The following is a 15,227-nucleotide window of genomic DNA, read 5'->3' on the forward strand; positions in this document are numbered from 1 at the left end:
ACAAAATTTTAGAGTGTGGAAACTCATTCAAAGTTCGTGATCATTCATACATTCATTCTTTCATACATCCATTCATCCATCACCATTCATACAAGCGAGGTTCAACACATATGTATAAGACAGACAAACATTGGGAGTAGAGGAGGGTGGGGGATCACACTAATAATCCGTTAGCACGGCAAAAGAGAAAGATCACTCTCAGGTAGACCTCGTCACAGTCTTCCAGCAGGTCTCGGATTTTTTTTCTTCCAAAAGACGGCCCTTCCATTGTTTAAAAATGTAACATTGAAAGAGACCACCTCAAATATTACGTAATGCTAAGGAAACCCTAATACCCCCTAAATGTAGGAACGGTTCCTACATTTCACGTCGTTATAATAAATATAGATTTTTTATGGATTTTTTCTTTATTTTGGGATTTTTATCAAGCTTGTTTCACTCTATAAATATCACAAGCGATAAGGATACTGTCGTGGCTGTGACATAGTAATGTGTCAGCTAGGGCGTTCGGGATAATTTCGACAGTCACCTACGGAGAAAAAAAAAAAAAATTTTTCTACATTTAGGGGGTATTAGGGTTTCCTTAGCATTACGTAATATTTGAGGTGGTCTCTTTCAATGTTACGTTTTTAAACAATGGAAGGGCCGTCTTTTGGAAGAAAAAATCCCCAAGTAGAATAACAACGGAATCCAAACATTTTTTAAAATGAAAAATAGCTTGATCGGCTGCATACAACCCTAACATTTTCAGTCCACAGTGGAACATGATTGATGAAATCGAAAGAACTGATGATATGGTTTGATCGTATTAAAGAAATCATCTCCAACACTCGTGTTTGATAATAGGCGCTGCCCGTTGAAACACGCTTTTTAGTACAAAAGCATTTGTATACAATGTTGTGTGCAACTTGAAGATAGCTTTCTACCGGTTGAAACTAAAACTGAAATTGGAATGGTAAAACTTTTTGCATTGTACTTCATTTACTTAATACTCTTATTTACTACTTCATTACTTCATTTGATTCAGTCCGTTTTTATGAACGAGCTTACAAGTATTTAATTTTTCTTTTATCAAAATTCACAATCACACCGAGGCAGTAATAACTACAATTTTTAATGTGCTTTTACCTTTAGATTTCTCTTGATTGTTAGAAATCATAACAATTATGCAATCGAACAGGTTTGCTGTTTTTGTTGTAGTAACAGGCAGTGCCAGCCTGAACAACTGTTCAAACATTTTTCTGCGGTGCTGTATGCACTCTGTTCCAACACGGCAATTCATCTCATTCGCGACTAGCAATCATGTACCATCGATCAGTTCAACCTCAAACATAGAGAAGTAAGTATGGCTTTCAATTTACGTATCTTACTTTGTATCATAAGCTTATGTGGTTGTAACATAACATGTGCAAAAAAATCTTCAGCTAATGAATACTCGACAGAAGACGAACTGGTAAGTTGTGTGTTGGGTACACTTGACAATAAAATTTATTATTTATCTGGCCTACAGTTTCCCATCTACGAGTGTGACGAACGAAGCCGGGACTGGACTATTCGTTGTCTTGTACCTTTGACAAATGCACAAATGTCTGTCGATCTATGCAAAACCGGTGAGGTATGCTTGCTTCGCTTCACACAACCATCAGTTATTAAAATCGTTCCATACTTAGGATCCCGACCAGCAGTTTCTCATACGCTGCGCTAAGGACCTACAAATCCTCGGCCAGTCTTGTCCGCAACCAGGGCCTGTGGTAGATATAGCTAAAAATATGCAGGTTCACAAACCACCACCTATGACGTACGATTCGCCAAACATGCCAAAGGTTGCAAGACAAGCAGCTGGGAGGAATAAAAAAGATAAATTTTCTTTGTGATTTTTGAATGTGATCAGATTCAAATAACCAAATAAAATAAACGATGTGAGTCATATTATCAGACTGGTCAAACGGCTTGAGTTGAAAACGGCGTAGAATGTCTTCGAAATTCTTATTTATTTTCCTTCTTCTTGGCTTAACGACCTTCTCGGTCCCGCCGGCCATCGAATGGTTTACTTAACGTGCTTATAGCACGTAGTTGGGTTTGGCTGCCCTCACTACGGGGGGACGAGCTGGAAGAGATTTGAACCCCGGTCCCACCGAATGAAGATCAGGGCCGTCGTATTCTCCATATTTTAATGATTATGTTTAAGCATAAGTTCTTATGATGTGAATTGGAAAATTAGGTTTCAACAGACACTAGTAATCAGTGGCTGCAAAAGGCGAGGGTAAAACAAACTTCAAATAAGACCTTCAACTTCATTACTGCTTAAAATTAAAATACTTTAAAATATTTTAGTCCAAAACTCAATACTACCCTTTTAAGTAGCTCAAATTGATTGACCTCTAACGTAATAGGTATAGCGAAAAGGCATTTTACTCGTTTGCGCTCCACACACATACACATTGATCGCAAATCGCGTGTATACGCTCTTTTATCGTACGCAGCTTCGTGGAAACATGCGAATGCACGCACAAAGTCAAGTCCTAATGCCGTGTCGTTTTGGGTGAGTATTCTTCAGAAGTGAAACTCTTCACAAGCGTCACTTGCCAAAAACGCATTCCTGCATTACGTGCACTGCAGCAAATGGTGCGTACGCATTTTGGAGGATTAGTGCGTATGCATGGGTCGCATAACAGTGGGATGATGTTTACGATGCACGAATGCTGTTGGCGTGTAGTGCATCGGTTGAGTTGGCTCCACCAAAATTGCATTTCCCGTACCCTGGTTGTATCCTGGTTCATGCGTACCATGGATAAACGGTGCGTAACTTTATTGATGTCGTTAAAAACTAATTATCAGAATGGTCTCTTGTACCAAAGGGAGCAAATGGAGCTTATTTTTAGGGTAACGGTATAGTAACTATGCTTTTTTTCTTACTTGGCACAACTTTTTATAACTATTTTTAATTAATATAGTCAAATAACTTATCCTTTGCTAATCGTGAAGAAAATGCAAGTGCAGATTTGTTTGTATGACGAGTTTTATCCTTTTAGTAATTCCACATAGATTCCACTAATCCAGCAGTTTTGTTGTAAGGATCTTCTGATGTATCAGAAACATACGATGAAACCAAATATGTTTAGTCTAGTGACTATATCGTGACTATATTGTGACTATATTCATCAACTTGTTAATAAGGTATGGAATAGCAAATCGCTGCCTTTTTATTGGAATCTCGACATCATCTATCCCATATACAAGAAGGGAGATATGTTGGAGGACTGCAACAACTACAGGGGTATTACGGTGTTGAATACCGCCTTCAAAATATTCTCCCTAATCCTTCAGGATATGCTTGTCCCATTCGTCGGACGGATAGTTGGAAACTATCAAAGAGGATTCTGAAACGAAAAATCTACCACTGACCAGATCTTAACCATGTGGCAAATCTTGAAGAAGATGGCTGAACAGCAGTTGAACACTTTCCATTTTTTCATGAATTTCAAGGCCGCATATGACCATGAAAGGCCTGCGTCAGGGAGATGGGATCGCCTGTCATCTATTCAACTTGGCGCTAGAGAGGCTCATCCGTGACTCGGAGGTGGAGACTTCGGGGACCATCTTCTATAAGACAACCCAGATCCTGGCATACGCTGATGAGACTGACGCTGAGAGACGGAGTTGCGCGCTAGGATGCTGGTGGCCAGCCAGTCATTCTACAGCCTGAGGAAACATCTCACCTCAACAAACCTGTCGCGAAGGTCGAAGCTGGGACTGTATCGTACCTTTATAGTACCAGTACTCACATTCGCCTCTGAGACATGGACCCTGTCGAAAACAGTAAAAAACAAAACAAACAGTGTCCTTCCGTTTGTGTGGCAGGGCAATGGAGGAGCCGTTACAACGACGAGCGGTACGAACTCACCGTCGTGCGGCGAATAAGGCTCGCCAGGCTCCGATGGGTTGGCCATGTTATACGCATGGTACCGGACGACCTAGCTCAGAAAGTCCTTTTAGGCCGTCCACACGGACAGCGGAGGCGTGGTAGGCCCAGATTGAGGTGGGAGGATGGCATGGAATCATCCGCCATAAAGGCCGGGATAACGGATTAACGGAAGAAGGCGCGAGACCGTGAGTGGTTCCGGACTTTGCTTCGGCAGGATAAGATCGCAAAGCGGTTGTAGCATCTGATAAGTAAGTAAGTAAGTGACTATATCGTAGTGAAAATATGATCAATATCCTAAGAAAGATTTACTTAAGTTTATTAAGTTTGATGAGTCCAATATTTGTTTGATTGATTCTACATGCTTTTTATGTAGCCTTTGTCAGTGCCTAGGATTATCGTCTCACTTGTATTACATAAGAACAGATATTATTCTTAAACATTCGTGTGTTGATGAAAAACAATGCGATGAAGGATTAGATGTTAAGGCAAACGAGAAAAACACGATTAATATAATTTCATAAGAAACACGACACTGGCTAAGCATTATGACACTAGTGAAGGAGGGAGAATATACTGCAAGATATCAGATACAAGAAGACAACTAGTTTTTCATTCCAAAAATATACTGAAGAGAGAAAAAGGGACGGGAATGTTGCAGAAAAAAAACTTAAAGAAAAATGGAATGATAAGGGAGCGTTCTTAAAATACGTAACGCACTTCCTAAACAACTTCCTGTCTTGTTAAGACCACCCCTAAGCTGGGAAAAATTATAAAGACAATCTCTAGATTCATGCAGGAGGTTCTGATAAAAATTTGAAAGAATAGGAAAGAACAGGCATTCCTATTGACAAAATCATTATAAGGCTGGTGTCACTGCTCGATGGCATGCAACTAGTTGCATGGCAAATGTATGGGATTTGACGGATGAGGTTGAACGTCAAACGTCAAATCCCATACATTTCCCTTGCAACTAGTGGCATGCCACCGAGCAATGACACCAGCCTAACTCCGCCTGCTAAGGCACTACTATGGGAAATGTGTATTTAAAAATCCCTGCTTCGTCTTTTTCTTGGCTTAACGACCTCTATGGGCATGACCATAGAGGACCAAAGCCATCGAAATGGCTTTTTAGACTGCCGATACTACGTAGTTGGTTAGTCAGTCCTCAGTAGGGGGGGAACGAGCTGGAAGAGAATTGAACCCCGGTCATGTTTGCAGACCATAGTGTGTTGCTACTAACTTAATAATAAATTTCACGAACTTCATGGTTGTTTAACTTGATGTGCAACGGAATGACATCTTATTGCGGGATTGCAATAAGCATCACATAAATCCTAATTAGAAAGACAAAGATTTTCAGCTTTCTTCCTCGACAAATGTTTTATCGTCACCTTGATCCATTATCACAACCATCTCTAACGAGGGATTCTTCACGTACGTATACCCTTCAGCTGAGATGCGCACTGCGCTATCCTATGCCGTCCATGAACCGAATTTAGAGCCATTCACCGATGGTTTGTGTGTCGGGAAATTGGAAACCATTACCTCGATGGTACGGTTTCCAAGGCAAGCAAAAGCGAACAGTGATTTAGTCAACATTTAGCGTGCGAAGAAGAAAAATAGAAGCAAAGCAAAAAAAAAAACACACTACAACGAGCTAAAGAATGAAGGATCCGAATGGCAAACGGTTGAACGATTGAAAAAAGGAAGCTGGTCGGCAAGTCGAGACAGGTTCGGCGGCACCTTCCCGAGTGCCAGATTTTGCTGACAAGAAACATTCGTGCACGGACGGTGTCCCTTTTTTTGTACGTCTTTCGCCGGGTGTCACATTTTATGGTCAACCGGAAACCACGAAAACTTGGTGTGGGTGAACAAGTGCGTGAATCTGCCGGACGTTACATCAAGGGTACGTAGGAAAAGAAAAGAAACTTGGGATAGTAAAAGCTTGTTGGTGGTGAAAGCTACTTGACATTGTTTCAAGTATGTACTGCTATCGGTGGTATTTAAGGGTGAGTACAGTGGCATTTTAACAAGAAGTAGACATTGTTTCATGTGTTGTTTACTGGTATAATATGAAATAAATATTTAAATTATTAACTTGGAGCTGTTTCAGAAACACATTCCGAGATTTTCCTTCAACTTAAGCTGTTCAGTTCGTGACTACCAAAACAATCGATAACAATCACAATTCTTGAGGTTCGTAGCACACTTCTAACGGTAAGAAAGCAGATCTTATATGGTGACTGCAAAAGAAAAAAAAGAAACAATGCTAAAACTCCAAACATGTACCCTGACCAAAAAGGGGAGAAAAACGTGACTTTTCGCTAACTGAAAGCAACCCGAATCTTCGCAAAGGGTGCTCCAAACGACGCACAGGAAAAATAAAGCCCCCCTCCGCCCGCCCAGATACAGCGAAAAGCGGACCGTGCTCGTTAAACATCGAGACACCGCGCCTGCATGCTTTCGATTCGCAGAAAGTGCGTGATGCTGGAAGTGGCCGTAAATTTGAGCTTCGTCGAAGCTTGGAATCCATTTATTTTGTCGCAACCGCATCGCAACCGCCGCAAAGGAGAACACCGTAAGCGTGGTACTTCGTGCACGTGCACCCGTGCGAAGGTCTTGGTTTGTGTAGTGTTTCAACTTTGCGGTGCTTTTTAATCCACCCCGTACGAACTTTGATTGACGTTTAGCAAAATGTTTTTGAGGTGGTTGGGCTGGGCAGAGTTTTAGCAATGGCATTACCACGAGCGAAAGGAAAAGCGCCCGGATGTCGTAGTGCCGGTCTCTTCGCCGGGTTAGGCACTCATCAGCGGCTGTAGCGGAAATGTTAAGCAGGAAGTTCCTGTCGTACTTCGAGCTTCGTCTCGTTGGGCGATTTTGTGTCTGGCAGGTGGTGTTGCAGCTTCAACATTGCCGGGCAATGGCCCCGTTGGAATTGACTGTACTGATAGATCTGCTGACGCCTGATTCAATCAGCCTGCGAAAACATCGGTGACGTTGGGAATAATTTCGTTGGACTATTAACTGAACAGACCAGTAATATGTTACGCTGTAATAAACCCTCGCTTTGGTGTAAAACGTTAAAGCCAAAAATATTACGAGACGGTCCATCATTGTGCTGTGTAAAACATTGCAAATTAAACACATTGAAGCGGTGTACACGTCACTGGAAGTAGCATTGTGTAAAACGATACAGGACCTGGTAAAATGGTTTGTGAAGAAATTTAACACCGCTTATTGCAACGACTGTTTCTCTCTTACCCATTTGTGTTACATACGTCGATTAGCAGTGTGGAGGGCGGCAAGTTCATTTCACTTGAACTGCACCCATGATTATCGGACAGCGTCGGACGGAATTTCGAGCGGAAATCGTTCGAATGGTAATTTTACACAGTATTGACTTTTGATCCTTTGCCAATACCCGAGGCAACCGAAAGCTTGTTTTGGTACCCTTTTTTCCCTGTTGGTCGACAACGTGGCTCTATGATGGACGAGCAGATGGATTAGTCACGTTGCGGGATTCGATTACATGGATCGATTTTTATATTTTGGCCAATAAGCCCGGCCTGTAGCCTAAACATGGCTGTAAGGGGAAATGTCGCCACACTCGGTAGTTGTTTGCCTTTTTTGGCAGCAATATGGACCAACTTTAATGGGTACGTCCATCAACGACAACAGTTGAAGAACATTATTTATTGTCTTTTTTTTTCTTCCAACAAGTAACCTTTTTACATTAATCGATTCGGTAATTTTTTTTTTCGAGATTTTCGGAAATTGTAGAAATTGTCGCAAACGCTCTTCAAGTCATGATTATGTGTGATCTATTTTTTAGAAGTTTAAAACTACCTTGTCTACGCGTATAATATTTTAAACTACATATCAAGGTGATAAAATTCGTAGTAATTGCCTTAGCAATAACTTCCACCAATAAAACTCATCAAATATTTAACAACACTCAAATGTTTGGTGTTCAAATGCATTATAAATCCTTATCCAACATAGTTCAATCGTTTCGCTTTGACATTTTGTGTGTGTGTGTGTGTGTGTTTTTTTTTCACTCCAATTTCATGGAGCTGGATGATGTCCGAATTGAAATTAAATTGAGCACAAAAGAATGATTGTCAGAGAACAGCAAACCCAGAATGTGGGAAAACAATCGAACGAACAAAGGGCATGAATTATCGAGCAAAGGTAGAAACGACAAGATCAATTCAATATGTCAGAATGGAAATTCTACAAACACAACAAACCTCCAACTCAACAATCCGCCTCCATATTGTCGTGCTGGTTGCAGGCCGTTTCAGTACAAGCACCCAGAACCCAGACCCAGCAAAAGGATATGGGAACTGTAAATGCGGCCGAAAGCGCAAAGATGCTGCCCTATGTTGGAAATTGTAGAAACTGTCCAATGGTACCTCGGGCTCGAGCGTTTCTGTTTGCTTTTCTATGAATTGACCGAAACACAAGGCCTCACGCAGGCACAATTCTAATCTAACCTGCCGGCTAGATAGAAACCAAAGGGGTAGATATTGTTCCCTGCTTTTGTGCCATTCATAAAACAGCCGTTTGCTTGCAGGTAAGCTTCAGGTCAGCGGCGATGCAGCGCGCTACTGTTCCTGCAACGGTGCCAATCGATATCGAAGACGCAATCGTACGTAGCCCGTGCACCGCATGGAGACGCATCGACCTAATAATAATGTCCCGAATCGGTCAAACGAGATGCAGCAGCTACCGTACCGCACCTCCGTGTCGCGTATGTCCCCCTGCGTCCCTTGGTGATAACGGGCAGCTTGATATTCACCACTGAACTAATTGCACGTAGCGTTTGAACGGGTTTTTGGGCCATTTCAAACGGCATGAACAGAACGGGATGCGTCTCCATGCATGCATCTCCGGAAAGTGTTCGTGAGCCGCATTCAGCCACACCGTTCAATGTCATCTACATCGGTCATTCTATCGGTGCGACCGAACAATGGTTTGCACCGGTGTGCATGGTGCATGCAGGTGCACCGGGTTTTTCCGAGTACTTTGTGCAGTGTGTCGAATGCGGCGTGTACGGGCTCGGGGATCCTGTTTCCTGTCAGCAAATCCCCACAGTAGCCGCTAGCAATCGAGACACATCGAGCCGTCGTACGGTCGCGTTTTGGGGGTGTTGATTTTTGCGGTCCACACAACCATCGGCGAAGCGCAGAAAACCGGGGGTGGGGGGGGGGGATTGGGAAAGGGAACCGTTTGAACCAAATTATTGATTAAAATTTGCACCCGCTTTGCATCATTGCGATGCATCCGCAGTGCTGATCACGGCCCGATGGAACGCATGCAAATATGAGAATTGGTTTGCCGCAAAAAAGCAAACCATATTTGACGAACCAGGCTTAAGTCTAACCGCGAACGGAACACCCGGTACGTGGGAATATATTTCCCCACCAAACTATTCTGTTCGGTGCTTTAGTTTCATGTATCGATCTAGAGGGCTGCATCTGCTATAAGGGGATAGTTTTGGTGGTTTAAATTTAAATTTTTTATCGAATATAAGCTGTGAATTCAGCCCAATTGTTATTTCTTTATGTTTTTAAAGCGATAGAATTGGAAGTATTAAAATTACAAACGTTCAGTTCTGCCTAGTTAAATGCAACATCAAATTGTAAGAAACTTTTCAGTTGGCCAAAATGGACTACAGATTTTGCAGGAAACCTAAAATGGGTAAGAATTACGAAGAAATTCTGCAGTAACAGCAATACCATCCTCCAATGTATTGAAATCCCTCACCAGACGTGTGTGCGAATCTGTTTGTGTGTACGAAATTGGATTCATGCTCCCGTCACGATGGCACCCGTTTCCGTTGTCACTTTGTCAGTACGTGAAAATGTTGATTAACGGCATTCTTCTTTTCTCAAACGGGCCACCGAGCGACCCTCATCTCGTTATCTCATAAATTTACATTACACGTATCGCGACCGTAATAATGCAATGTACCTAGTATAGTGCCAGCAGGGAAAGACACCGGTACCGACAGCTTCGTGACGTGAGGATGTTATTCTTCTTGTACGTAGCCTCCGTCCGGACACGTCGGAAGTCGCACGTCTTCAGGTACGATTCGGCGCCGGTTTCGACGTGCGTTCCAGGCGCTCCGCACTAGTGTTCGGAGCAGTGCCGGGATTGGGGTTGTAAGTGGCACCGTATCATGGTCCCTTGTTGCCATTGGAGAGAATTTTCACTGACGGGATGTCATACTGTTGGCACAATCAGTACAAACACCTGAATCAAATGTATGTACGAATAATTTTGCAGACTGTTGCATGCTAGTTTTGAATTTTTATTTTCAAAATAGGAGTAAAAAAAAAAGGAACGGAACGAAATCCGCTCTACAAAATAGAGCGCAATCAAGCATCAACACTGAAAAGGTACAAATTTCGTTTTTCCAATCCACGAGGAAAACCATTTTACAAATACTTTTAACTTTCAAATCCCATCGTACTGTGAACTCGTCTGCACATCTTCTATAATTTGTTCATGGGCAGTATTTTGAGATCATATCGCACATGGCGACGAAACAATTTGGAGCCATTAGATTATGACATATTGGTTCTTTGGAGTACACCAACGGTTCCGGTTCTTTTCCAGCCCATGTGAATCCAGATCCGATTCCGAAGACATGGAAACGAAGTCCGGATTCGTTTGTAATCGTCAGAACCGTCAAAATTGTCAGAACCATCGAAAATCATCGGAACTGTCCGGAACCGTGGGAACTGTCGAAACCGTTGAAAGCATCAGAACCGTTGGAGCTTTCGGAATCGTTGGAACCTTCAAGAATGTTGCGAATCGTAGTCGGCTAGACAATTTAAAAAGTTTTTATGTGTCTATGATTTGCGTTTTTATGTAAAAAAGCGAATGTCAAACAAAATATTTTTTAGAATGACTTTATTTCGAAACCGTCTTTGAATTTAACGCACTGATGCTGATGGTAAAGGTTGGCCAAACAATTCTGCTGGAACCGAGTGCATGTTTATACTCGTACTGGTTGACTATGATTCCGAACATTCTTTCCGGTTCCAACGGTTGCGTGCCGTTCAGACGCAACCGTTCCTAACGGTTCCGATGATTCCGATGGTTACGGACTAACTGCCGTAACTGGTTCAGATTTTTGTGGAATCGTTGGGAATCAGTTCCGCTTTCATACCAATTTTTGTCATCTCTAGCGACAATACAGCACGTTGAGCAGCAGATTGCCTAAGTCGAGACACGAGATGAGTCGAGACTGTCTAAGTTGAGACAGTCAGTTTGTAAGCTAACAGGTTAGCTGATAAGTCCCCGGTCTAACAAAGAAAAACACATTTTTTTTTGTCAAAATTCGTTTTTATTATTCAACATAGTTCCCTTCAAGAGCGATACAACGATTATAACGACCTTCCAAATTTTTGATACCATTTTGGGAGTACTCCTTCGGTTTTGCCTCAAAATAGGCCTCAGTTTCGGCGACCACCTCTTCATTGCAGCCAAACTTTTTCCCTGCGAGCATCCTTTTGAGGTCTGAGAACAAGAAAAAGTCGCTGGGGGCCAGATCTTGAGAATACGGTGGGTGGGGAAGCAATTCGAAGCCCAATTCATAAATTTATGCCATCGTTCTCAATGACTTGTGGCACGGTGCGTTGTCTTGGTGGAACAACACTTTTTTCTTCTTCGTTCTTTTTTCGTTCGTCAAGCAACCAAAAGTTGCTTGACAAAAGACGCTCTGTCTCACAAACTAATTGGCATACAGACGTCAAATTTTGACACGAATCATTTGAAGGTTGGTGCTATATAAAAATAATATGCATTTAATACTAGCGGCGCCATCTATGTGTCAGACCGGGGACTTATCAGCCAACCTGTTAAGGAAGGGCATACAGCGAATTGATGTGTGAAACAAATTTAAAACAATTGTTTTTCTCCTTGAAAAATTGATACTTTTCTTACCATGCTAATGCTACAAACTTTATTCACAGTTGCTATAATGAAGCCTTTCATGCTACTAACATTATATTGTATCAAGGTTTGTAACCAACTCTACCCGGTGGTTTAGGCGACAGCTGCGCCAGTCTTCAAACGGCAGGAACGGGGTTCAAATCCCATCCGTACCGCGTTCCCCCATACTGAGGACTTTCTAACCAACCACGTGTTAGCGGCAAGTCTAGTAAGCCATTCGATGGCCGGCGTGACCTTAGAGGTCGTTAAGCCAAGAAGAAGAACCAACTGCGTTGCAAAGAATTGTAAATGTCGAGAAAAAAATTCTTGTCATTGCCATTACAACATTGCTTCGATTCTCTGGTGACCCTTAGCTACCTTATGCCATTCATTACCGGAGGTTATACGTTATTAGACAACTAAGTACCTTTCTCACAATCACAGGCTATTTTCATCTGGGAAGATTTTATCCAATAATATTGATGCCGAACCCCCACTATCATTCATAAACCTGTATGTCCTCAGTTGTCGTGTCCGAAGTATACTTACAAACACCCTGCGCCCTGAAACCTTGCAGGGCGTTCGGGATAATTGTGACAGTTACATTTTTGTTTATAACTCGTGATCGAGTTGGCATAGGAAAACAAGCAATACGTCATTCGACAGCTAACCAGCACCCCGGATCTTAATCCAATGGATTATTTCGTGTGGGGCGCGGTGGAACGGGACACCAACAGGACCTCCAGCAACACCAAGGCGGAGCTGATGGCGAAAATCAGGTCCGTTTTCGCGGCCCTACCCCGCGAAACTGTCGCCAGGGCTTGTTCCCGGTTCCGGAGACGAGTGGCGGCCGTAATAGAAGCCGAGGGCGGATATTTTGAATAAAATGAATAAAATACATGGTAAGCTACTATTTCTAAAACAAAACAAAAATTACCCGATGATTAATTATGCCATAAATTTTTTTTTTCTTTCTGCGTAGGTGACTGTCAAAATTATCCCGAACGCCCTGATACTCCCGAGCGCCCTGAAGTATACTTACAAACAAATAAGATATGAGCGTTTTTTTAGCTATAACAGGAAGATCCCACTTGTTTGTGTACCATTGAAAGCAAATGTGACGTAATTTTGCTCAGTGTTTTTGTCAGAGTAGCCAAAATGGCAGAAATGCTGCACTAATAGCTTTGTGCTCTTAAAAATATCTGACTCTGAAATTTATGAAATTGTGTTTTAAAATGTATAAATATCACTTCAATCACGGCAAACGCAACGGAAAACGGAAACAAAACAACCATGTGAAGTATGTTTTTGCCAGTATTTATTCTTCGAATACTGCAACGATTTTAAAAACTGCTTGCTACAACATTGAGTAGGGTCCACTTTCGGGTCTATTTGACTGGACGGAACCGTCCGCTCAGGTTTTTTCATTTAATTTTTGTCCCAATACTTCACGCTGCTTCAACAGATGTAAAGCTCCTGCTGCATTATCGGCCGGGAGACGAAACACTGTGTAGTTGGCTGTCTCCGGCGGGTACGGTGTTCGTTTTTCAAGTGCACTTCAAGTCTTTCCGATGCTGAAGAGTTTTTCGGTGCTAGCTCGTTCACCCGCTTTCGGCCATCGTGGATTTGTCACACGCAATGCTAACGACCGCACAAAATGCAAAACAACCCAAGCCCCCAACGCGCGCCGTCATACCTTCTTGACAGCATGTCAGCAAATGTAGATACTTTTCATTCTACGCTTTTCTTGGGATTTCTGTTCGTTTCGCGTTATTTTCTTCCGAAGCCATTGACACGCTGTTTTCCTCGTGTTTGGAGTTTCTACTGTAGTACGCACTCGAGGCGGTCGGTCCCGGTGGAGCTTATATCCATATTTTCTTGCTGAGGTGGTTTATGCTTTGTTTTGCTTTTTGACAGTGATAGTTTGAAATTGTGCAAATAAGTTTGTAGCATTGCGGATTTTGTTGAGCTTAGAAATGTTCACTTTGAAAATGATACAACAGACGAATTAAGCCCATAATCATAAACATGCTGTGACTTGATTTAAAATATCTATTGCTTCTGCTTCATCGCTTAATTTCTTCGAAGGTAATACCAGTCAGACACTGGCTTACGAGGCTTGAAGTTGAATAGTAAGCCCTCACAATGAAAAGGCTATTGGAGCGGAATGCGAAAACTGGCATTACTGTGTGACAATTGACGCCGCTATTGCCTCAACCACCGGAAATATGTTCGAAATTTATTTAAAGTGTATAATGATAATAATAAGAGTTGGTTCATTGACTTACAAAAAATAACCTACAAAACAGTTGTAATCGAAAATCCACAGGTTTGGAACTACTTGACAAAGAGAAAGCCTTTGACACTATTTGGCATCAAATTAAATTTCCCGGAGTACCTAATTAATATTATATTTCCATTTCATATTTCAATATCCCAAAACAAAATTTTAGAGGCCATACTTAAAGTCCCTCCTTGCCATTTAGCCATCAGGTTGTATCGTTTCAAATAAAAATTTAGTACGTGTCTAAGGTAATCTGTAGATTTAAGGATATGAAGCTATCAAACCACTAGTGTATGAAAACAATTTAGTTATGGAAATAATCTTAACGAACTAACTAAAGATAATTTGGGGCAGCCCGTTGGTTCAGGCGATAGCGGCGCCAGTCTTCAAACGGCAGGACCCGAGGTTCAAATCCCATCCAGACCGTCCCTCCGTAATGAGGACTGACTAACCAACTACTTGGTATCGGCTACGGCTACGGCGGCAACTACAGGTCTTTAAGCCAATAAGAAGAAGAAAGATAATTTTGATTTGGAACCCCATTTCAAGTGATTTTTAAATTTAAATTATTGTACACTTTGGTGGTAATATGAAACATTGTGAGCTCGTGTAGTCGTATCAAAATAAAATGACTGGACGAGAATATAAATAAATAGTAATGTTGAAAAACGAGACGCAGTTTCTTTTGCTTTTTCTGTGTAGTTCTTAGAAATAAACCAACAAATTAGTCCGCTGTTCGCGAACGCTTATATTTGTTTTTTCGATCTTTGTCCGCTCGTGATTGATTTTCGACTGTCTCGATCGTTCCCTAGCTGATCCCGGGGCAGGCTCGTCCTGCCCTTTTCTGATCCTTCTTATCGGTCGTTTTCTTCTTGGTGCCTCCTAACTGACAGTGCATTGGGAACCTTATAAAGTTTCCAACAAGTAGCATTCAGGATGTTATACTTGTCGTAAGTTTGCATCCATTAAAAGACAGTCAACATTAGAATCTTATGTGTATAGATGGTGTTAAAAGGTTTTATTTTTATTTCTAAACTCATTCCTAAAAGCAGCGTATAGTTGCAGTTCATCTTA

At 41.9% G+C, this 15,227-nt stretch overlaps 1 protein-coding gene across 1 annotated transcript; it reads left to right on the forward strand.

Annotated features, from left to right (window-relative positions):
• Positions 1–1,345: 1,345 nt before the first annotated feature.
• On the forward strand, positions 1,346–1,874 carry LOC126563287 (uncharacterized). Its single transcript, XM_050219917.1, has 3 exons — positions 1,346–1,453; positions 1,511–1,615; positions 1,671–1,874. Exons 1-3 carry the CDS (start codon positions 1,346–1,348, stop codon positions 1,872–1,874), a joined length of 417 nt encoding a protein of 138 aa, XP_050075874.1.
• Positions 1,875–15,227: the final 13,353 nt, after the last annotated feature.

The sequence above is a fragment of the Anopheles maculipalpis genome, chromosome 3RL (assembly GCF_943734695.1).
Source record: "Anopheles maculipalpis chromosome 3RL, idAnoMacuDA_375_x, whole genome shotgun sequence".
NCBI lineage: Eukaryota > Metazoa > Arthropoda > Insecta > Diptera > Culicidae > Anopheles > Anopheles maculipalpis.

Bases quoted from the DNA above. Each gene is read 5' to 3' on its own strand.
- LOC126563287 (XM_050219917.1), top strand. From the start codon at position 1,346: ATGGCTTTCAATTTACGTATCTTACTTTGTATCATAAGCTTATGTGGT. The intron at 1,454-1,510 runs GTAAGTTGTGTG...TCTGGCCTACAG, and splicing joins ACTCGACAGAAGACGAACTG to TTTCCCATCTACGAGTGTGA. The intron at 1,616-1,670 runs GTATGCTTGCTT...TTCCATACTTAG, and splicing joins ATCTATGCAAAACCGGTGAG to GATCCCGACCAGCAGTTTCT.